The sequence below is a fragment of the Sebastes fasciatus genome, chromosome 17 (assembly GCF_043250625.1).
Source record: "Sebastes fasciatus isolate fSebFas1 chromosome 17, fSebFas1.pri, whole genome shotgun sequence".
Taxonomy (NCBI): Eukaryota; Metazoa; Chordata; class Actinopteri; order Perciformes; family Sebastidae; genus Sebastes; species Sebastes fasciatus.
This window is the reverse complement of record NC_133811.1, coordinates 1,353,284-1,378,168: the sequence shown is the minus strand read 5'-3', so window position 1 is coordinate 1,378,168 and position 24,885 is coordinate 1,353,284. Positions and strand designations below refer to the sequence as shown.

The 24,885-nt window shown below is 42.3% G+C and overlaps 1 protein-coding gene across 3 annotated transcripts in view; it reads right to left on the bottom strand.

Moving 5' to 3' along the window:
• The window catches only part of LOC141754063 (chloride channel protein 1-like), a 51,565-nt gene extending 29,432 nt beyond the window's left edge, over positions 1–22,133 (bottom strand). The window contains exons 1-12 of one of the 3 annotated variants that reach the window (XM_074612867.1): positions 21,813–22,133; positions 10,519–10,822; positions 10,307–10,438; positions 8,718–8,846; positions 8,016–8,149; positions 6,998–7,075; positions 6,767–6,845; positions 6,407–6,532; positions 5,352–5,436; positions 4,983–5,084; positions 4,743–4,827; positions 2,007–2,162 (exon numbers count right to left, since the gene is read on the bottom strand). In XM_074612867.1, the coding sequence (XP_074468968.1) occupies positions 2,007–2,162; positions 4,743–4,827; positions 4,983–5,084; positions 5,352–5,436; positions 6,407–6,532; positions 6,767–6,845; positions 6,998–7,075; positions 8,016–8,149; positions 8,718–8,846; positions 10,307–10,438; positions 10,519–10,822; positions 21,813–22,133 (1,731 nt within the window). Of the gene's footprint in view, positions 1–2,006; positions 2,163–4,742; positions 4,828–4,982; positions 5,085–5,351; positions 5,437–6,406; positions 6,533–6,766; positions 6,846–6,997; positions 7,076–8,015; positions 8,150–8,717; positions 8,847–10,306; positions 10,439–10,518; positions 11,106–21,812 lie in introns of those variants that run through there. The other 2 variants (XM_074612868.1, XM_074612869.1) reach the window with 2 other exon arrangements.
• Positions 22,134–24,885: the final 2,752 nt, after the last annotated feature.

The following is a 24,885-nucleotide window of genomic DNA, read 5'->3' as shown; positions in this document are numbered from 1 at the left end:
GAACCAGTGCTGAAGTTGTTGTTCACTCTTGCTTCATGGAATCATTTTAGAAAAGAAAGTCTACAGTATGAAGTACTCAAGTATGTCAATATAACTAAAGTATGTATGGAAAGAGGAGATGGACATTGGTTTTTGGAGCAAACTCAGTCTTCCTTGTCTTGTTATACTGCATATCGAACTGCAGAGGTGGGGCCAAATCATTATTTGCAAGTCGCAAGTAAACCTCAAGTCTTTGCACTCAATTCCCAATTCAAGTCCCAAGTCCTAAACTTTGAGTTTTGAGTCCTAAACAAGTCATAATGTGCTTTTCACCAAATGTACAAATGGAATGCCAATTTAACAACAGAGTAACTGGTGCCAACTGGTGCTCAGCAACGTAACGTTAGTTCTTCATGGTTTTCTCCTGCAACTTGACTGGATGCTGTTGGATTGGTTCAAACAAAGTGGATCTGGGGAATTAAGTGTAAGATAATCAAATGCAAGTCCCTATAATCTTCTCCAAAAATAAAAAGTCCAGATTCCAACAAAAAACACCACTTTTTGGGGATTCAGCAATAAACAACAAAAGATAGAGATTGAGTTTGTTCAGTTCAGTAGTTTCCCCACCATGTATGAGGAAATCATCTACCCAAACAAATCAATAAGGGATCTCTCAAAAAGTAAATAAAGCCAACATCTCAGACGCTGTCAGAGTTACCTCTGGTACCGGGCAGTCGATCGTCTTCGTGCACACACTTTTTAAATAACATCCTTTTAAATTTTAATTTAAAGGTACTAAGTATTTTCAAGTCAAAAGCCTCAAGTCCAAAAGTCAAGTCATTGCTGCCAGTGTTGGTGCTATCTCTCTCTATTTGGGTCTGATGACATTTTAGTTTGGGTGTAATTATTCTCAGCTCTATTCTGATCCGGTCATCGAGTTCCTTTTGGATGAGGTCATCTACTCTGACATTGTCTGGATGTTAATGAAACCACTCATTTATTTGTATGGAAGGAAGCAGTTCCTGCACTTCAGATTGGACTTAAGAAATGGCCTTGGTCATTCCACTGATCATGTAGTTCCTGTGTAAGACCTTATGACTCCCATCAGCAGGCTGTCAGGTTATGCATCGTCATATCAGTTATTTGTGTGATCTTCTAGACTGGTCCTTGGTAGTTTTTGTAACCGATGCTACGAGCATCATCACACTGCTTGTTCTCTTTAACTCGATTTGTTCTTATGATGCTGTTTTGAAGATTCACATATAAATCTAAGATGATGCATGCTGCTTATTAGCATTGGTGTTGGTCTGTGTAGCTGCCTCGTTATTGTGATTTAGTTGAAGTGTATTCAGGTTTATTCAGAGTGTGTAGTGATGATTGTCCCCCTGTGTGAACGCTGTGGGATTGTTTACCAACAGTTTCATCAACTTTCTGCTGATTCGCAGTCAACCCAGCACCCACACCAGATCTGTGAACACGGCGATGCTAATAAAAACTGAGAGAGCAAGAAGTGGAACTCTCCAGGGTGTGTGTGTGTGTGTGTGTGTGTGTGTGTGTGTGTGTGTGTGTGTGTGTGCGTGTGCATGTGTAGCTGCTGTCAAGAAAACATAAGAATGCTAGAACTGCTGGCAGCTTGCCGGCCCTGTTGACCTTGGACAGGAAGAACAGGAGGAAGACAAAGACCCCCCCCCACCCCCTCCACACACACACACACACACACAGAGACAGATGTCCCCATCACCAACACACAATATGAGTGGCCTGCAACAAATGTCCCTAATGAAGAAGAGGCGGATGATGACGAAAATGCTGACGTCAGGTAGAGCCAGTTACACACACACGCACACGCACACGCACACGCACACACAGACACAGACACAGACACAGACACAGACACAGACACACACATACAGCCATACACACTCATGCATAATCCAAACACGCAGAGAAACAATGACACACACTTGAACTGCACACAAACACCTATCCAATCCAGCAAACACACACATTTCCCAGCATCCACAGACCTTCATGAATAAGAAGAGCAGCAGGATGACGAAGACGCTGACATTAGGGTGCAGCCAGGCGGCGGAGCGGCCCAGACCGACTGGAGGAGGAGATCCCGAAATCTTTGTCCACGTAAAGTTGTCAAAAAGGGAGTTGATACACTCCCTTGGCATCAGCTGCAGAGGGGGGGGGGGGGGGGAGTACGGAATGAAGGTTAGGGTGAGAGCAAGAGGTGGAGGAGGGAACGAGGGTGGAGCAGAGTGGGAGAAATCAAAGAGAGATGGACAGAAAGGGCAAAAGGGAAGAGAAAACAAGAATGGTAAGAGAAATAGCAAAGAGGGAGTCGAGCTTAACAATGAGGATTGCCCGGGGCAACTAAAATGCCCTGTGGGGCTAGTAAATCTAGCAACTCACATGCCTGATCGGGGTAGTGGTAAAAACATATTAAAGGGGACCTATTGTGATTTTGTAAGCTTTTGCTTGCCATCCACTGCGGTTGGCTTATCAATAGAGCGCTACTGCAATATTGCGGTTATTGCGACAGCCCTATTGGAAAGAGAAAGAAGGATGGGAAGAGAAAGGGATGAAAGAGGGAGTGAAAGGGTGACAGAAGGTGAAAAATGAGCGAGATGGAGAGAGACTGAGTGGAAGGAAGAGAAGAAGAGAAGAGGGAGGGATATGAGAGGAAGAGTAGGGTGATGAAGAGTGGGGAGAAGAAGTCAAAGACAGAAGGATAGAAAGAGTGAGGGAAGGCGAGCAAGAGAATAAGGATAGTGGGTGGAAGGAGAGATGCAGTTTAACGAGAGAGGAAAAGAGACAAGGAGGAACTGGATGAAAAAGGAGGACGAAAGAGAAAAGTAAAGAGTAAAGACATAAAAAGTGAAGGGAGGAAGAAAGTCAAGTGGGACAAACAGGCAGGAAGTCATCCAGAAATGTGGAAGCAGACGGGTACGGGTGGCCGTGTCCAATGACTCATTCTCTTTAGATGACTCATGAATGACTAATTCACTTCAACCATTTTGCACCACATTTGCATAGATGCCTTGGAATTTGCTCTCAGGCTCAAATTGCAGCACATCCCACATCTGCATAACGCCGCTGCGGGGGAAAAACTACACCGACGTCATTTAGATTTCTCTAATTCCTGCTCCAGCTCGGGTTGAATCGGGTCCAGGAATTCATCGTTCAGCGGGAGTGGAAACATCGAGGATCTGCTCCGTGAAAGGCTGCTGCTGGCCTCCGTGGAGCTGGATGGAATAATAGGCTTTCCTGTGCCTTTTTGAAGTTGTGGGTTCACGTCTGGTTCACAACCCATGTAGCTTTTAATCTCCTCTCATTGTGCCGCTGCTTCTGTCACTCTGCACTGTGCTACCAAGTTGGAAGGATTTCATTCCCCAAAAGCTATATATAAACTTTCTAGGGGGGCAAAGAGTCTGTCAAATACAGATTTATTTTCTAAAGTGAAATTATTTAAATGTAGATATCACTTCACCTCCCTGCTGTGTGTTAAAACCATGCTGTGAGTTTGTTATTAAGGTGTGAGACACTTCTACAATGAAGGTGTGAAAGACATGCACTGGAGGCACAAAAAAAACATGTTACGGTGTTGCTGACTGACATATGCACACAGGTGGATACACATGCACCTACTACAGCATATAACACAAACACACACACACACCTGGTTCACACTAACTGGTCTATTCTGAGCATCTGTGAAACACATGATTAGCCCTTAGCTCTGGGTGGGTGAGCTGATGATACCGTGCTTTCACCTTAAAACTCCTCACGGCATGTAGCTTCCACTCACGTAGAAACAGGGACACTGACATCACAGTAAGGCCACAGATGCACATTAATAAGCTGATGGTGTTCAGAATATTAAAGTATAGATTTTTGTTTGGTTCACGTTGAAGCAACCGAGTTTACAGCTCATATCTTGCATGTTAATCCCAATAATTAAAAACATCATCACACTTTATCTAACCTGCTGTCACACTATGTTAAACACCAAAAAGAATGTGGCTTTAGGCTAAACTGTGCAGAAATAGATTTCTAGATTTGAACAACATAAATTCCTTTTCAGCTTCTTACACACTTAAAGGGTAACTTTGGTATTTTTCCACCTGGACCCTATTTTCCCATGGTTTTGTGTCTAAGGGCGTTTCAACAAGCAATAGTCTGTTTGGCTAGTCTGAATCAGAAAACCAGAGACATGTCCCTGTGATGGAGCATCAGTAAAGGGAACACAGCAGGCTCATACTTATCAAGTCTACTGGTCTGTGATGATGGTTTATACCAAAGAGACAACAGATCTAAGAGATTGATGGATTTTGCTTTCTGATTATGATACATCATGGCCTGTAGATGGATATTGGACACCCCAACTTTGTTCTGTGTTCTTTTGAAGCAGGTGTACTTTGACATGAATTATCTGTGTGTAGTTGTGTTTTAAAACATGTAGATAAGTTACTGCTGTTTGCTTTAGTAGGGTGGCATTTACTGCGTTTTTTTGTTCATCAGACCTCTGTAGCTGGCACAATCAGATTGACATGCCCTGCACTAAGGCTGCTTGATTATGGCAAAAATCATAATAACTATTATTTTGGTCAATATTGAGATCATGATTATTTAACACGATTCCCATAAATCTTAATTGAAAATAAAATTTGATCAATCCCTACTCAACAGCCCTACCCTGTATTCTCCCTGGTTTACACGAGTGAAAGGAAGGATAACAAGATGTGAGCTCTGACCTCTCCTGCCATGAACTGTCCAAACCCGGGTGGGAAGGTCAAGGTGGCGATGACCAGAGTCACCACAGCAGGAAAGATCAGCCGGCTGGGTGGGGAATAAAAAAACAAAAAAGTTTGTTAATGAAACAAACATTATTAACGATCTGTACTAATCAAAATCCTCAACGAAAACACAGAAAACACAAGGAACAAGGACCAAAACGTAATGAATAGATGCATATACGACGCACACAGACTCACTGTTTGATGAGGAAGCGGGTCATGGCGTTGGGTCGTCTCATGAAGAGCACCACCTGTCTATTGAGATAGACGAAGAACGCCCCCAAGAACCCACAGCAGATCCTGCAGAAACAAATCAACTTCACATTAGCCATCATCTATTCATTTGTAATACCTGTGTGTTCATGTGTCTCTCTTTCCTCCCCTGAGGGAAATGGTGAACTAGTAATTGGATTCTCCATGTTTTAAATGCTACATTTGCATAAAGTTTGACTTATTAGCATTTTCCATCTTGTCCATTATGAAGTTTGGACACACACCGTGCAGACACACACACACACAAAGATGATGTCATATATACGTCTTTGTCTCAGTTTTCCTGTCGCTCACCCAATAATAGCGAAGGCTGGCAGCTCCTGCAGGTCAAAAGGGAAATCCATGCGAAAGTTAGTCCTGAACAGAGCAGTGATGGTTACTGGAAGATGAAGAGAAGGCAAACAGGGGAAATTTATACAATCACTTCTTAGTGATCAAGTACAGGATAGGTACTAGTGCTCCTTTGAGCATTTCAAAAATAGTATACTGTGGTAATAGTGTTACTGTGGGTCTGTTTGAAATGACATACTAACATACTATTCATACTATGTATGACGAAAAATTTAGTATGTAGTGCGCTTCAACTGCATTTTGTGTAAGCGAGAAATACCCGGATGTATACTAGATTAGCAAGAATTTCTGAGTATGAGACATGAGCTTACTGGACATACTCACCCGACCCAAAATGCATTGTGGTTCTTCATACTGTCCAATGGGAGACCGCTAGGCAGACACTTTAAAATAATTAACCATCAGATAAAATAATTACGAATGATGGCGAGTGATGTTAACGTACATTTAAGAGTAAAAGCGTGGGAGCTCACATACATAATGTACTGTAGAAACATATTTAACATTAAAACATTTAATCATTTTAATTTGCCTTAAAATAATACTGGAAAATATTAAATTGAGTGGAAGAGGTGATGCTGCTTTATTTGTGATGAACAATTTTCATACGATGGTAGCTCAGACCGGTAACACCTGACTGATACAGCGATGTGATGCAGAGAAGACGTGTTGTTTGAGTTTACTTAAATGTGAACAGTATGTAGTATGCAGTATGTTAGTATACAATTTCGAACACAGCCCAAGTCAAGTAAAAATTCTTAGAAGAAATTGTATTAACCTGAGACATGCATAAAAATACTCATATCTTGGAAAATGCACAATGTGCCTACAGTACATACATGAAGTCAGTGTCACTAAAAAGATGAGTTTGCTTAGTGTTAATCATTGAGATAAGGGCGCCCTCTAGTGCATGTTTGATGAAGAGAAAATTACAATATTGTCCAGTATCTCACACACCAATACAACATCTTGATAAACACTTTTTCTCCAATCAGTACCTGCGTCTTTGTTGAACACGGATAACACTCTGAATATGAAGGCGCTAAATGTAGCAGCAAAGTATCCTCTCCAGTAGTTTCTCACAGCAAAGTATGTGGATGTTACCTCTATACTGAAGAGCACACCTGGTGGAGAAAGAACCAGTAATCAGACAGACAGGAACTGAAAACAAGACAGATAAAGAAACATACAAACAACCTGATATTTACTGAAAAATGGCTAAATTTGTGGATATTTCAAGTTCTCCAAAACCCCAATTTCAGTTTCCTGTGTCCATACAGTAGATGTCAAATGACTGAGTTCCCTATAAGTGAATGTGTGAGTGGGACACAGAACAGGAAAGAGAAAAGAGTGTGTACCTCCAAGTGGAGTACCAAAGCAGCAGCCCACCCCAACAGCACAGCCCACTGTCAGGATGTCTGTATAACAGTATGGATTCTACTGATCCAGAGAGGAGGAAGAGGAGAAAGGATCGAGACAATAGAAAGACAACATATAGATGAGGAATATCTCATACAGTATACATTTTTATGTAACAATCACACTTAAAAGTGGCCTGTAAATGAAAATGTTTCCTGACATCAGCTTACCTGATAAGCTCCAGAAAAGAAGGACATGAACCTGCTGAGAACTGCAGCACAGATACTGGCGATGTGAACAAACGGGCCCTGAGTGGAGGAGATGAACACAACAGCAAATGATGTTACATAGCAGTACATACAGTACAAGACCAAACACCACTCCACAGATGCTGTTGATGGTTAGATGAGGTGAAACATGTAGAAAGAGAGATCGCACCAGTGCGATGCGAAAATGCAGAAAATCTGTGTGTGAATTTTCCGCATGCCGACTATGCACACCGCGTTGTCGGGTTCATTTTTTGGCAATGAGGTCCAATGAGTTTCCTCCTAAATAGTGGCGTGTCCACTCCACACAACCAAAATCTGTCCAGACAGAGAATGTCTAAGGGGCTAACGTTAAAGTTAATACGTAAACTAATCGGACCCCAAATGTGATGCTAGAGCTAGCATTAACTGTTGTGGCGAGCCCCGTTCCATGACCAACATATAACGTTATTAAGTGCATATCAGCTACATTACCATCATCTTCTTATCCCAGCGGCTGGGCCATCTCAAGCCATATATTCTCCTTTATTTGGTAGGTGAGGTAGTAGTGTTTGTGGTACATTGTTGAGAAGGGGACGGCCCATCGTTATTCCAAAACACCAATAGTCCGAGAAATGTTCCGTTGGACCGGAAAAAAAAAGAAAATCCAACAGTCCAGAAAACAAATGACCATTTTTCCGAAAACACGCACGCACAACGCACACTCTGTGCAACCAACAGACGCATGTGGCTAATCATTAAGCAGAAATATGGTTATCGGTTGGAAAAAAGGATTTCATTGGTCTAACATATATTAGGCGGAAATCCGCTGAAATCGAGGTCTGTCAGAATATTTTTTACCCCGCATGAATGTTCTGCAGGGGTATGCAAGCATTCATAAGAACCCACAAGATATATATATTTTTAATTTCTGTGCAAAAACGTAAATCCATGCTTGGTGTGAAACGGCTTTTAATCTGTGCAATAAATGTGGATCACCAACCTCTTTGCCTACGGGCATCCCGCTGCCCAGGGCAGCAGTCAGACCAATGACTTTAGCAACAAAGGCCCTGAGTGTTAAATATTCCTTTAGCACCACACCTCTCAGGATGGTCTTCAGCTCTGGGATGCCAGAACCTGGGACAGAAGGTGGAACAGAGGTTATTTAGGAGGGAAGGGGGGGACAAAGAGGTTTGAATTATATGGAAAAGTCCAGTTGGCGCTGGAGCGACTGCACATTAGCAGCCATGTAAAACACTGGACACTGATGCACAATTTAAAGCACTTCCATAACCTTAAATCTCTATCTTAGAGAGGCTACACCTTCCTGGTTTATTGATGGTTTTCCTGCATGAAATAGTGTCGTTTCCAGACCATTTGTTCTTGCTTTGCAGAGAAACAGCTTATGAGAAATCACCCCATGAGATAATGTGAAAAACATTCTTTTGTATTCTTGTGAAGCTGAGATAGGTAATCATGCACCCTGGAGGGCTTAGACTCCGCAGGCTTTCCAATCAAATGTCACAGCATCTGATTTCACTGATTAGCCGAGATGACTATTCCAATGTGTGATGTTGCAGACAGAATATTAAATGTATATTGTCTATTATGCGCTAATAATTCAGAGGTATTCTATCAGAAACTAAAGGCAGATGAGCAAAGAGAAGCATGAGAACACAGCTATGAGAAAGAAGGGCGTACAGACCGATAGCTTGAGGAGCAACCAGGTGACAGAAGAGGGAGGAGAACAGGATGAAGATCAGGGGATATGAAACCCAGGCCAGGTACTGCAGAGGGATGTTCCCCCTCAGCTCCCCATAAATCCATTTATAGGCTGGAAGAGGGAGAAAGGGAAGGAAGGAGAAAGAAACAGATAGGAGAGGTGGATGAAACAGGAGAAAAGGAAAAACAAAAAGAATGATGGATTGAGAAGCAGAGAGAAGGATGAATAGCAGGAGAAAGGGGTCGGTAGAGAAAGAAAAGATAGAAGTAGAACATGGAAGATAAGGAATGAAACAGGCATAAAAGAAAATTCAGAGGGGAAGAGGCAAATATCGGATCTATTTTGCACTAGCTTTTCTTTTACTTTAACGGATTCGAGGGCTGGGACGATATGATTATCCCACCGATTCGACACTCTCGCGATACTCGGGTGCCGAGTCGATATATTGCCATCCTACAAGTATTGCGATTCCATATTACGATTTATTGCGATTTTTCTTAACTTTTTCAACACTAGACCAAGGGAAAAAGTTGAATCATACACTTCTAGGGACTTTTACTTTGGAAAATCTCTAAACTGAAACAGTAAAAATGTTTGATTTTCAGCATGTATGTAGTCAGAGATGTCCTGAAGTCAAATAGATCAGTCATTGCCAGGAATTATGGAGCAATGGGTTATTTAAGCACTGCAAGCATTCCGAAATGTTGCTATTTCTAAGGACAAATATGGGACTTTTACTTCGGACTATTTCTAAATTGACACAGTAAAAATGTTTGATTGTGTGTCTGTATGTAGTCAGAGATGTCCTGAAATCAAATATATCAGTCTTTGTCAGGAATTATATATTGCATTTTTTTCCAGTAACCCAAAAGTCAAAGAATAAAGACATTACCCTCACAAAGTAGTGGTCTTTTTTTTAATTCATAAAGGACATGAAATGTTTAATATTTTTCTTCTGAATATAATCCAATTAATCTTATTTCCTGATGTGAATTTCAGACGTAGTCCCAAATGTCTTCTTCCTCTAACTTCTCCAAGGTGGTCTCTAGCTCTCCCGTCAGCTCCGTTCTCTTTATCCATCCATGGTCAGCTCCATCGGGGCCATTTGAATGCGTTTAACATAAATGTCAGTATATGGGTGCTCTACAGTTGTAGCGTCGGCCCATTTGACCACGGAGATGAGAGCGACGGCCGGCTCGACCGCAACGTTACCGCAATACATTATCGTTTCCTGTCCGTGACAGAGTTAGCATGCAGCTTTAGCTCTGCTCTGTCTAGCTCTGCTTTTCCTGTCAATGTGTGAAACCCAAAGTGTTTCCATCCTTTACTGGATGTGTAGTGTTTACCACGCTGGATTTAACATGTGAGGGTGCAGGTCGTATCCACGCTGACTCTCCAACGTTTTAGACTTTTTCGCATTGTTTTTGTTGAAATGGATATGAGGTCATGTTACTGAGACTACAACAATAAAAGCGGTAACTTCCTTATACCTCCGCATACACATGAAGCTATTATATCGATTCAGGTAAAAATCGATAACAAAATTGTAAAAGAAAAAGAAAAAGTCCTACCTTGCAGGCTCTTTGCGCTGGCATAGTCCATTGTCCAGCTGACCAGTGCCATTGTGATGCCCAGCAGAACGAGGAAGATCCAGTCTTCTCCTAACCTGGTCACAAGGAATTGCTGCACCCGTGCTATGCAGTCTGACAAAACACCACAATGAAGGAGTAATAAAGAATATGTCTATTCACTTTCTTTTGAATCCTTCCTCAGGATTACTCACCTCTACACTTGGAGTAGGAGCGTTTCTTCCTGGTAGAGGACGTGAGGTCGGGTTCAGCAGTTTGCTCATCTTGCTCGTCACCCTCTGCTTCCATGTTGGACTGACGCCTGTTCCTCTGTCTGCTGTGATAACCGTGCTGATGTCGGCTGTGGTATCCATTTTGACCGTGGCTACGCCGGCCATGTCGTGTCCTGCCATGGCTGCGGGGATGGTTGCCATGTTTCTTGATCTGTCTCTCTGTCAGCAGGCGTGTGGCCTCCCGTCTGCCAGAGCCTCCTTGGTTCTCTTGGTACTCCCCATAGAGCTGTCAATCAATCAGTTAACCAATCCATTAATCAATCAATCAGTACAGAAGAGAACACATCATACAAACATTCATTCATTAGACATAAACATGTACAGGTAGTTCCTGAGAAAGTGAGAATGTAGAGTGTGATAGTACTCTCCTTTTGGCACCCTGGCAGAGAAGAGTCCATTTTAAAAATAGACAGGACCACGTGCTGACCCAAACAGATCCAATGGAAGCGGAAACATGGGCTCTGCCTCTAGATTTATCGCCTCTGGACAGACTGCATGAAAACTGCCTGGGACATCTGGGGAAGAGATCAGTTCTCACCTATCTCTACCTCTCTCTACCTCTCTCTCTCTAGCACAAATATCTCTTTCAGTAGGAGATGCCCTCTTGCATTTGTATCATCCTTTTCTTCAAACACAACATATCTCACACACTTCCAACATAAGCTGCTCTATATAGTACTGCATATGCCTTCATTTTTTGAGACATTATAATAACTCCTTTCTGTAGTTCACCATCATAACAATCTTCTAAATGTCTCTTATCTCTTCCAATCAGATTACAGTATGCAGGTAAGAACGTGCACTTCAACTTTCTTGGTGCTCAGATGGACGAGTGTGACTGATGGGTGTTCTGTGTTCATTCTTACTGTAGTACAGTATATTCACACCTGGGACCTGCCCAGTGCTTCTACTGGGAACTGCTGTGCAGGTTTTGTTGGTGTAGTTTAGGCAATCTCATACAAAGTGTACAGTCCTCTTGACAACTACAGTAACATGAAACAATACTATGTAGGGACACCGGAGGTCATTAAAGTCATAAAGGTTCAAATTTTATGCTAATGAATTTTATAGAGATGCCCTGATTGCAATTTTCTTGGCAGATTCTAATTTTCCTTCTAAGAACTTTAATTGACAGCGAGGCTCCAGACCAGCATTTTTTACCACTGTCCCAAAGAATTGTTTCAACCGTCCCAAAGACGTTATGTAGTTGTTACTTTTTTTTATCGTCATCTATAGTTGTTATTTGCAGAAAAACACACAATTCAAATGATTAGGAAATAACTGACTGCATTTTTATTTAAATATTTGCTTTGATTAAAAAAATCTTGGCATTAGTAGTTTTAATTATATATTATTAGCTGCATAGAGCTAGTGTTAGGAAACAGGTCATAATTCCCTCTCTATTATCTAGTTTATATTGCTGTGAAAACTTCTCCTTCAAACAACAATGATTTGAACACATCATGATAGCGTTATAATTTACCCTTGCCCAATACTCTGAATATAGCTTGAACGCATCATAATGCAAGTCAATGCAACCTCTGTTAAAGTTCGCCGTTAGCTCCGTTATAAGAAGGCCTGTGCTAGGGAGAGAACCTGTACTGTCGGCGACGAGCCGATCACTGCCATTATGAGATTGTTCCTCCATGGCTTATTTTGGACTTGCAGTTGTGACAAATTACAGCTTTAAGTCTTCTTCACTCACAGTGAAGATCTTCCACAGCTAGGACATGTTTGTGTGTGAGACGTTACCGTCTGTGCTGCTGTGTGCCGATGTAAAACCATCACGCAGAGTAAAACCATCACGCAGAGTGAAACCATCACGCAGAGTGAAACCATCAAGCAGAGTAAAACCATCAAGCAGAGTAAAACCATCACGCAGAGTAAAACCATCACGCAGAGTAAAACCATCAAGCAGAGTGAAACCATCAAGCAGAGTAAAACCATCACGCAGAGTGAAACCATCAAGCAGAGTAAAACCATCAAGCAGAGTAAAACCATCACGCAGAGTAAAACCATCAAGCAGAGTGAAACCATCAAGCAGAGTGAAACCATCACGCAGAGTAAAACCATCACGCAGAGTAAAACCATCAAGCAGAGTGAAACCATCAAGCAGAGTAAAACCATCACGCAGAGTGAAACCATCAAGCAGAGTAAAACCATCAAGCAGAGTAAAACCATCACGCAGAGTAAAACCATCACGCAGAGTAAAACCATCAAGCAGAGTGAAACCATCAAGCAGAGTAAAACCATCACGCAGAGTAAAACCATCACGCAGAGTAAAACCATCAAGCAGAGTGAAACCATCAAGCAGAGTGAAACCATCAAGCAGAGTAAAACCATCAAGCAGAGTAAAACCATCACGCAGAGTAAAACCATCAAGCAGAGTGAAACCATCAAGCAGAGTAAAACCATCACGCAGAGTAAAACCATCAAGCAGAGTAAAACCATCACGCAGAGTAAAACCATCAAGCAGAGTAAAACCATCAAGCAGAGTAAAACCATCAAGCAGAGTGAAACCATCACACAGAGTAAAACCATCACGCAGAGGCGGCACATGTGTGTAAAAAAATAAAATCAATAAAAATCAATATGAGACTGATTGGCCGGTCACGGCCGGTTAGCTGGAAACCGTCCGGTTTCGATCAGCAGCTGATCGATTGATGCATCTGTAAAATTGTATAGATATTCAACAAATATAGAAAGATATAGATTGTAATTATGTGGCAGCTCTACTTTTGTCAGCGCAGAACCTTCAGTAATTTTCCTCATTCTTACGACTCACAATCACAATTAATCACAAAGTATTTATGTATATACATTACTGAGGCATTGTCTAATATTCCAGCAGTGTATATTAGACCAGGGCTCATGTATATTCTTAGTACATCAACAGCAGACAATAGAACTCCAGGAATACAACTGACAGGCTGATGAGTTGCGTCTGGTGCTGACACATTGGACGTCGGTGCAGTAGCCTTTCAACAGCTTCTAATTTAGCAGGTTCATGGACAGACAGATTGATGGATGGATGGATTAACACGCACACACATGTTCATAAGGTGGCGGTGATGCTGTGTGAGCAGAGATGCCATTCAACGCACAGGGAAACTTGAGCTGCATGATACACAATATGCTGTAACTGAATGCCAACACACAACAAACACTCAAACAATAGAAGCCACAGATGTCTTGATTGGGTAGGCGGTCGGGTTGGGCAATCGTTTCTATTTTCATATCGTCCAATGGTGGTTACTCTGGATCACCTATCACCAGGGGGTGGTGGGAGATGGAGGGTTGGGGGGAGTCACAGCACGCCAGTGAAATGCAAACACGGACGACTGAGTCTGAAGTGTAAAAAAAAACGTAATATCTTGGTATTTGGGGATATTGTTGACCAAGCTTTGAAATAATCAAGCCTTTACGCTTTCTGCCAGCAATACAGTTAAAGTTAAAGGGACTATTTGTAACTTTCAGAAATGCTTGTTAACAGCGACACCTGTGGCCGTGAAATCAACGAAAGTCAGCTTTGGGATCGCGTTTGTGCTCGCTCTAAATAGACATGAACGAGCATCGCTCAACACAGTGAGGCGACACACGTCAGCTAAAAGCACAATATCACTATATTTCAGCTGCTTGGCAGTAATGTTAGCTGACCAGACGAAGGTCTCTCCATGAATCAATGCTGATCCTAGTGTTGGCTTTTCCTGCCTCAGCGCAGGCTGAGGCAGCGGGGCTCTGCAGCGAGTTGTCGTCTCGTCTCCGCCCGCAGCCGGAGTGAACAGGAAGACACCGGCACCCGGTCGGTAACGAGACAACAACGTTTCTCTCTGCGGAGCCCCGTCACTTCACAAGACACGGGAAACCTCTGTTGGTCTGGAGGAGCTGCAGCATTTATTTCTGCACAAACGTCCACTCACTAGATATTCTCAGAGCTAAACTAACTCTCCTGCAGTGTGGAGTGAGCGCGCGTTCACGTCTAGAGGTGGAGCGAGCTGAGTGAGAACGCGCGCGGTGTCTGAGTGAAGGCGAGCAGGCAGATGAGCAGAGGCAGCGGCTATGAACGCGCATATGCGAGCGCGCATGTGTCCCGACCCGCTACATTTATACGCTTAAAAAGTTACAAACAGTCCCTTTAAGTGAAAAAACATTTATCAGAGTGTGAACATTTTATTTTAAATATTTAAACATAATAAACGTGCGTGTCTGTGCTTGGTGCAACAATATCAAAGCATCATCTTCCATTTAACATTATTATCTTATCTTTAATATCACAACCCAAATCATATCCACAACGTTAACTACTCTTATGAAGTGCAAAGCAAAGTTTTGGTGAGCAGGCACATGGAGAACGGAGATGAGGGGTGTCAGATCCATGGAAAAGAGATGGCAAACTGGTTTGTTATTAAGGATTTAAAATTCTATGGTCACTCGTGCTGATTGACGGGGCTCAGCAGGCAGACATGCCGCTCCACCAGAAACATCTCTACATGCACTGTAGGACGCCGATCCTAGAGATCATTTTTATACATCTTAGTTCTGGTAGTAAGCTAGTTAAAATTGCCTTAAAGATGCTCAATACAAAATGCCGTGTGGAGGCACATCTAGTGCCTCCACACGGCGTCAACGTGGCGATGGCTGAGCCGGTGGCTCGTGGCTCATGGTGCTAACAGCGCTAACAACGGCAACATTGCTGACAGAGCTAACAGTGTTTACCTGAGGGTGAACATGAGGATGGGCGCTATGCTTCAATGACGACAGCTGTAACAGCCGTATGAGAGCAGTGCAGAGCGGCGGCCATTAGTTAGCCAGTGGGGCACGCTCACATGTAGTAACATGTACTAAAAGGCATGTGCAGCCGGACCGGCTATGTAAACAAAGCACAGAGAAGCTCAGATTACAACAATACAATAATAATGCTCTGGATATCGTGTAGAGAACCTTTAATATCGGCGAAGGAAAAACAATCGTCGATCATCCCTTCAATTGTGGACCTATGATCTGATCGCCAATCAGCACAAGCCTAGTAGGCGGTGCTTATGTGTTCAATGTTAAATGTAACAGCCAACATCACCTACGTATACTGTTAGTAGAACAAGTATTTTTTAAATAAAATGCACAAGACCCTTCAAAAAAGATGCTCCACCTCCATGCATTCTAAGAAGGGAGGATTTCCTCATCATATATTATTCCTGCACGGGCATTACACACACAGAGTGCACACAAATGCACTTGAAAGGGGACACCTATCACCTTACCATAATGTAACGCCTCACAGATACATGATACACTGTCAACATCACACCTTGAGTAACCACACCACACTGATTCTTCTTTACACTCAAGAAACTGCTTCATTCACACAGAAATGTCTTTCTTGGCAGCACCTGTATAACAAACATCCACAGAAGAAGCATACAGGCTCCTCATACTAACACAACTAGGCCTACTCTACTGCTCTTTCTGTCAGTAGATGCTTTTAGGGCTGTCTTTTCTGGAAATTAGAACTACAGTTGCAATTTGGAGAAAAAAAATCAGAACTTAAGCATGTTGGCTGACCAGATATTATTAACTAGCCACTATGAAGGAAGTGGCAACATAATACTTCATTTAATAATTGAATAATGTCTATTTGATTTGGTTGAGACACCCAAGTTGCATGTTTGGAAATGCAATCAGCTGCTATGCAGCCCAGGACAGGAGGACCTCCAACATGGAGTCTGTTATGTTGTCAGAAATCCATCCTTACCACACTCTTCCTACTTTACCTCATTCCACCTCACCTTCCTGTTTTCCCTCCTGAACAGTGAAACTCTACCCTGCACTAATCACTTACTTGCCTCCTTGCTTCGTTGCCCCTACTCTCTGCCGGTGAAACACTACTCTGGGCTAAATTTAGTACCGGTGTGATCCAATATTCCTCATTACACTTCCCACACCTCTCTCCCACCAGCAGTGTACCTTTCAATGTCTCATCATATTCCTCAGTTACTCCTATGTCTCTCTCCCACTCTCCGTCCTTCCAGCTGTCTTTTAGTCCCTCAAGGACATAGAGAAGAAACTACTCCAAACAGCTGCGTTTCCCAAAATTCCACCAATTTTTAGTTATAGTTTCTGATTGACATACTACACAGCACAGACATACTAATGTATGTACCTAGTGGAGGGTCAGGTACAGCGCAATGCCCCATGGAAGGATTCAGTGCCTTGCTCATTGACCCTTCTACAGTCTTAGCTGGGTATTGTTTGACATTTTTCAATAGTGCCAAATCTATACAGGAGATTTTTGTGGTTTGAGGTGTTTTTCAATACTATCCTTTATAAATATATAATAAAACATGTTTTCCCTCAAAACCAAAGCAAAACCTCTTTAATGTTAAAGTCATACAAGTCATATAATCATTTTGCCTACATAAAATAGTCTAAACTTCTCTGATCAGAGAATATGTAAATAAGATAATGCATCTAAACACGTTCGATGCCAGCTTTCCGTACTTGACAATGTTAATACTTTTTTGGTACCCACCAAAAGTATTACTGAGGTTTGATATCCAGCCCTGGTCAAAAGATTTTGGATAATAACGGATTGAACTGAGATTGTCCAGGTAATAGTTGTTGTGCTGATGTCATCACCTTTTGAAAACTGCTGAAATCAGTAAACATGTATGTAAACCAACCTGGACACATGCTTTATAGGAAGCAAGGTAATTATTAATTAATTATTTTATGCACATTTTCAACTTGTGCCAAGAAAAAAAAACGCAGAATTTTTTTTTTTTTTTAAATCTGAATATTGGCAAAAGAGTTGTTACACTTGGCTGAGGTGGAACAGTGGTATTAATAAAAGCAAAATGCAAAAAAGTGATTTGGAAAGAATAAATCATGATGTACATGAAGCATGGGTCTTAAATGTCCATTGAAGCTTCCACTCCACTAAATACACTAAAAACTGCGCGGATGAATACATTAGATCTCTGTGGAGTGATGAGGAGACTGTAACCTTCCTCAGATAAATACATGAAACAAACAGAAATGCCATGATCCCATCATGTTTTCTATATTGAAGAACAGGTGCAATCAACGCAGTGGATCACACAATATCCCACCAGCAGAATTAACAACAGGTCCGGACGACGGAGAGGGCAGAACTTTCAGCCCAAGAGGAAACAAGAGAAAAGTCCCGTTAGCGAAATAAACAAATAAAGGAATGTCAGTGCAGCCCGGTGCGGTGCTGGGAGCTGGGAGCTGGGAGCTGGGAGCTGGGAGCTGGGAGCTGGGAGCTGGGAGCTGGGAGCTGGGAGCTGGGAGCTGGGAGCTGGGAGCTGGGAGCTGGGAGCTGAGGTGAGAGCATCCGGTGCTGGTGGATGGTGCACCTCCAAAATGTCCCAAAATTACATTTCAAAACGGCGAACATCAGCAACATGTCTATCTGTCCTCTGGTGCGCTGTGGCCGGCGTGCTGCGATGCGGCTCCTCGGCGCAGCAGCAGCCAGACGGCCGCCTCGCCAGGAGGAGACGGTGAAGAAGAAGTGAGTGAGAGAGAGTCGGTGTGTTGCGCTAATTCTTCTCTCATTTGTGGTCTGATAGGAACAGTAAATTCATCTAAACTAGGTTGAAAAACAAAGCAATCTGGTTGCCATGGTAATGAATTACATCTGACTATAAACCACACCCCCATTCTCTGTTTGAGAAAGAACATTAACTAAAAAAGAGGAAGTAACACTGGCTGGCCTTTATATCATCTTACTTCTGATAGTAAGTTAGTTCAAATCGACAAGGGAAAAAATAATCGTCGATCAACTCTTCAATCGTCGATAAATGATCCAATCGGCACACACTAGCAGGCACCTGACCATGCAAGGCTCTAAACATGATCACAAGAGTTTTGACCTGGATTCTGCATTTGATGGGAAGCCAGTGTAAAGAAGTCATAGAAGAAACCTACCTCCATACAGAGCTACATGTTTCCAGCTGAATGGGAGTGCATGCTGTTATAAGCTGTCATCTGAAGTCAAACCTAATGCATATGAAGGTCTTCTAAAATAGAGAAGGGTTTAACGCCATACATTCTCTACATGACTGTAATCCCCCCGTCACAAGCCCTGTCTTTGTAGCAGTACAGGGAGTTATTATTATTATTATCATTATGACTTATGTATTGTGTTTTCTTAATTTTAGTTAAAAGGACCATTAACTAGGAAATCATTAGAACACAAACACACAAGTACACAAAGATAAACACACAATGCACTCAAAATGACATCTAAATGAGTGACATGGCACTTGTGTTTATAGCCCTGCTCCCATGGGTGACAGTGTAAACATAAGGGTTACCCTAGCCCGCATGGCCTTCAAAAGTGCACTCGCACACATACACAGGTTAAATGACTTTGTACTTCCTGGACTCCCCGTAGGCATAGGGTTTCAACAACCATTAAATTCTATAGGTCACGATGATCACCAGCTCTCACATACCAGCCAATCAACACCGCAGAGGCTCTCCAGCGGTATGCACTAGTCTTCAAGGATTCTGCAGTGGAATACACCTTTATTTCAACTCAACTAGCAAACTCCCAGTGAAACAACAAATGTTCAAAATGTCAGTCCAAGCTGTGTCGATAACTGTTTCGTTACCCTTTTTGTGTTTGATGTGTAGCATGCTGCTGTTTTTCATTTTTGAAAAATTCTGTGCTGTGCAGAGCAGCGCTCCAAATAAACGATGTCCTGTTGTGCTGGGGACAGTAAAGACAGCCCCTGGGATACAAAGACACAGTGTCTGGGATCATTCTGGGACAGTAGAGAAACTTCAAACAATGGAAGGTGGTCGCGCACATTCAAAACCATAGTAGGCTGGTGCTGGGCCAGTAGAAGACAGTTATGAAAAATGTAGAAGAAGGTCCGCACAATGTAGCTCCCTTTAAATGCAATTTATCGGCACGTTAGTTAGTGATGTTTGGAGCATAAGCTCTTCTTCAGATATAATAAATCTACAGAGACGCCATCTCATAAAGTATGACAGCCATGGGCTTGATGCTTTTCATATGAGCTGAGAGGTACTTACCTATATTATTAATTGATAAATGTTTGTATATGAAATAATGTATATATTATTGAATATTATGTATATATGTGTTTGTTTCTTAATACACATGTAACATTACATTTGATTATATGTGGGATACTTGGGTCACTGGCAGTATCTTGTGACTATCATGTGATAAGACAGTAGAGAAACTTGCATCATGGTTGTGTACTTTAGAGAGTGAAGCTACGGGATAGTGAGACAAAAAGAACAGATGAGCCATGTTAAAGTTGTAAAAGCTGCCGGAGAATACTCATGTCCATAACTTTGATAGATGCAAAGTTTGACCCACGGGTAACGGACATATTGCAACCTGCAGAAGGTTAATACCTCTGTGTGTATTTATTGTACTCCATCAAGATGTAGTGTGTTAAAGTCAGATGCTAATCATGGTTAGCACATTAGCACGCTAGTGATATTAGCATCTATTTGATGTAGTAGCAGCTACTGTGTGTTTAAAGCACAAACAAAGTGGGCATTAGAAGTAAAGGAGCCTTGGGGTGATTAAAGTGAGTGAAAAAACGGTCTCGTACACTAGACAGAGAGGAGCAGAAGAACAGCTGTCATTATGCGTGACCATTACGGACGGCTGTGAATATAGAGCTCCCATAGCATTAATTCATCACATGCACATGTAAACCATCATCGTGGTGATATCTCAGTCATCATAACTAAACGTCAGAAGGATGATGAATGATTGATTTGAGCTCATATTTAAACAGACTTTACAAATGGCTTCACAACTCTCAATAAAATGGAAAGATTATTGATGCTACTTTAAATGTACTATAAGATATGTTCAAAGTGTGTGTATGTCAATTTCCATCGCTGTATACCGGTGTATATCAGAAACAGGTTTGCATTTTTGCACTAAAGTTTGCAGTGATCCATCTATTGATCAAACAGTTACAAATAAACAAGAAATAGTAACTCAACCAACGACTAAACGAATAATGAAAACTGACTGTGGCCAAACACCTATGGTGATTTCAATCTTTTATTCAGATAGGCCTTTAAGTGCAGGGAACAACTGGCACTACTTCCATGGCGGAGCAAAGTGAGTCAATGAAGTGATGCAAGTTAACCTGCATGGTTTATAATAAATAGTTTATAATAAAACTATATTCATTGTTTATAATGAAAAATGCTTCAATTTGGGACATTGGTTGTTAAGTCTGGGACAGTTGCAAGTAGAATTCAGGACAGTTGTGGGACACTGAATAAAAAAGGTTAATTTGGAGCGCTGCACCAGGAGACCCTGTTTAATGTAAACTGTGTACTCACAACAAGGAATGATTTCTTGGTTATTGTCTTGCATTGCCTTACATCCTACAAATGTTTCCTAAACAACTGTGAGAACACTCAGGGTTCTAGAACAGAACATCCCAAGCCATGATGATAATCCTCCAGATGTTCTGAGACACCCTTCACGCTGCCTTGTCCCAAAACATACATGTAACTACATGAATAGTGAAGATTAGCACCGCTGCAAATGCAGGATCGGGTTTCCCTTTTTTGGAACACACATGGACGAGCACGCACAAATGAACACACAATCGCAGATGTACACAGACGGAAGGACACATATAATGTACACACAACATATTAACATACTACATATCACAAAAGTAATTCCTAGACGTGTTAAGACCAACCAGGGCTTAAGAAACGAGGCGCAGAAAGGGTAGCAAACAGGTGGCCGGCCGGGACAGAAGGAAACAGCAAAGCAGCAACAAAGTGCGTGTGTCTGTGCACGTGTATTAATGCATGCCAAGATCAGGGGTGAAGGAGGTGCACAGTGTGTCTATGCACCTGTTGCGTGACCCTGTTGTTATACATCAGCTAATTGGTCTTCACCATGTCTAGAACTCACACACATACACACACACAAAAGAGTGGCTCATACACAACAAGTTAGACGGGCTCCATCCATGCACATGTAGTTTCAGTGCCAATACAGGTTCGTCATGTAAGAATGACACGAGTGATTCAGGGACAGAGACTGTGGACACACAACACAGAGACATAAGCGTGACAAGGATAGGCTTACGTAGAGATAAACACATGGACACAGAGAGACAGAAAGAGCCACAGAGAGAGAGAAGGAACAAGAGGAACGAGAGAGTGACACTGACCAGAGTTTGCTTGTATCTCAGAGCCTTCCTTTCCGACGCATCTGCGGCCATTGACACACTGTCACTGGCCCAAAAATAAACCCACCCGCTCACCGTCTGTCTCAGCATTACCAGGACCGCGCTGGACACCCAGCCAGGAGACTCGCACACACACACACACACACACACACACACACACACACACACACACACACACACACACACACACACACACACACACACACACACACACACACTGCATTGCCACACAGTAATAGACATACACAAGCATGGACCCCCACACAAACACACAAACACACACACACACACACACACACACATATTCAGACATGGTGTAAACTAGCTCCAGCCAGGGTTACCCCCCATGCCCCAAGCTAACTGCCAAGCTCAGACAAGGTGGGCACCCCTGTGAAGTTAAGTCAGCAGTGAACAAGAAGGACTAAATGTCAGAAAATTCAAAGAGATTCAAAGTTATGAACCAAATACTTATTGCTCAACATCTAAAAGAGACATGGGGTGCCCGGGTGGTGGAGGGGGAGAAGCACTGTCCACTGCTGCAAAGACCTGGGTCAATCAATGCAACGGGTTAGGTTCATATGATATCTTATATAAAAGTTATTCCTCCTTTTTCGTTCGTTCTCCTACAAATTTCCTGCACCACATGTCAATTTCCACTCATTACATTCATATAGTCCTTTCAAAATAAACTTCCGTCTTCACAGGAAACAGCTTCCTTAGGTTTAGGTTAACATAACTACTTAAGCTAAGTTCACACTACATGACTATCAAAGTCGTCAGATCGCAGTACAGTTGACACTACACAACTCTCTGTCTTGTAATCAGAGTCTTTACGTTGTTGTGGTTTTCACACTACATGACTGACCGGAGACAGGAGGTCACACACTACCAGATCTTTCACAAGGAGGAATCCCTGATGAGGTCTCCAAACTACGTTTTGTCACGAAAACAGATACAAGAAATACAGTGTAAATGACGTGATACCGTACGCGAGACACACTGCTGATGTTGTTGTTGGCACATGTTTACCACACAGCCCGTTTACATCAGTTTCCACACACCTTTTTTACTATTTATTCCTCTAGGTGCAACAACAACTTTGCTCCGTGTTGCAAATGCAGCACATCCAGTAAGTTCCTGTTGTTATATGCGCCCCCTCCTCCTCCAGCTTTACCATCAAACCATGTCTCGCGCTCTCATTGGCTGTAGCTCGTGGCCGGAGTCCCCGACAAGTTCAGATATGAATAGTTCACAGATGACGCTTGAGCGACGATGTGCGAGAGGCGAGCCAACGCCGGTTTGCCTCTGATCTGGGGCTTTTGTCGGGGATCTCCAAAAACTGTTCGGGAGCGGAAAATCAGGGCTAACGTTGTGCAGTGTGAACTAGGCATTAGCTAGGTTTAGGAAAAGATCGACTTGGTTAGGATTAGGCGTCAAAACTACTCGGTTAGGTTTAGGTTAGGCGTTCGTCGCTCTTTATATTTCCTGGTTCATGATTACGTAAATTACACACAAATTAATTTTGTGGCATATACACGAATTACAATGCATTACTTTTCGTAGGTATAGCTACAAACAGTGCATGAGACCAGCCTGATCCATGGACAAGCCAGAAGCACCATCAAACAGAACTACACTGTTTGCATATGTGAAGCCAGGTGGGTGTAATGTATTTGTGGTTGCACTAGCAACTCCTACCGGCTGGTCAAGGCACCTATGTGGAAATGGATGCGGTTTGAGGGCCAAGAGCCTAAACCTCTGTTTATGTTGTTTCGTTTCAGAGAAGCTCCTGCTGGCAGGTGGAAAGACAGGTGACTTTGTGCTTATTAGAGGAAAGACAAGACAGTGTACAGAGTTAATGCAGTATCCCTCTCAAAAATTGCAAAAAAGTATACTCTCATAAAGTATACAGAGCAGGCATGTCTATTAAAGGTACTATGTGGAATTTTCAGAAAATCTTTTAATCTTTTAATCTTATTAATGACACCGCTGGCTGTTAATCATGCACAAAATCACATCCAAACATTGTACACCAAAAACATTTTAGTTCTAGATGCATAAAGATCAATATGTGTGACTGTCAGTGTCTGGGTGTGTCAGTTCACCAGCTTGACTTTATAAAAGGAAGAGGGTGGAGGTGACTCAGCAGGTAAAAAGTCATGATTATTCTACACCAGTACTATTCACACACACACACACACACACACCCACACACGCACACACACACACACACACATCAGAGTGCCACACCTTTCAGCTCAAATAAAAGCGATGGAGTCTGTTTCTTTGAGCGTGACCAAATAAAAACTGTCTAAAAGTTTCAATACAATAGCAGCTTCAATTCTCATGTATCTATTGTGTGTGTAGCTTTTATCTGGAGGATCTAGACTATAACCTTTCAAAACCCTCTCTTTGAGGCAAGAACGTAATGATAGTTTGACAAATCCTCTACCTGTGCTCTGTTCATTTTGCAACTATATATTCAGCAACTACTATGATTTCAAACTACATACAGCAAGCGAGCATTCTCTGGCAAGTGGAGCGCAAAAACATTGTCCAGATATACTACGAGTGATGTCACTCTCTATTACAAAGAGAGAGTGATATTGATTAACTATCATCTACAGTCAGTGTTGATTTTGACCAATGAAAACAGGTTGGAGGGGCGCAAAACTTCAGAGTAAATAGAGCCAGGGCGTGCAATTTTTACAAACAAGCGACAAGTCGCCTGTTCGCTAACGCATAGAGCAGGTTAGGACATCTTCATTGGAAAAAACTGAAACAATCTGATGTTTACTCGTTCGCATCGCGTCCAGTTAGGAAGAGGTGTGATCACAGAGGCCATTCTTTAATATACTTCAAACGTGTAATGCCTGGCCAACTGCTCCAAAGACATAGAGGGCATCACTTCACCTCTACTACTGGGTCCATAGAGATGGAGCGCAATTAAGTTCCGTCCGCACCGGAGGAGAAAACAATTCTATACAATCTAAGTTGACAGTCATCAGTTCTATAATAAAAGCCAGCTACAAACTACAGCAGGGCAAGAGTACAC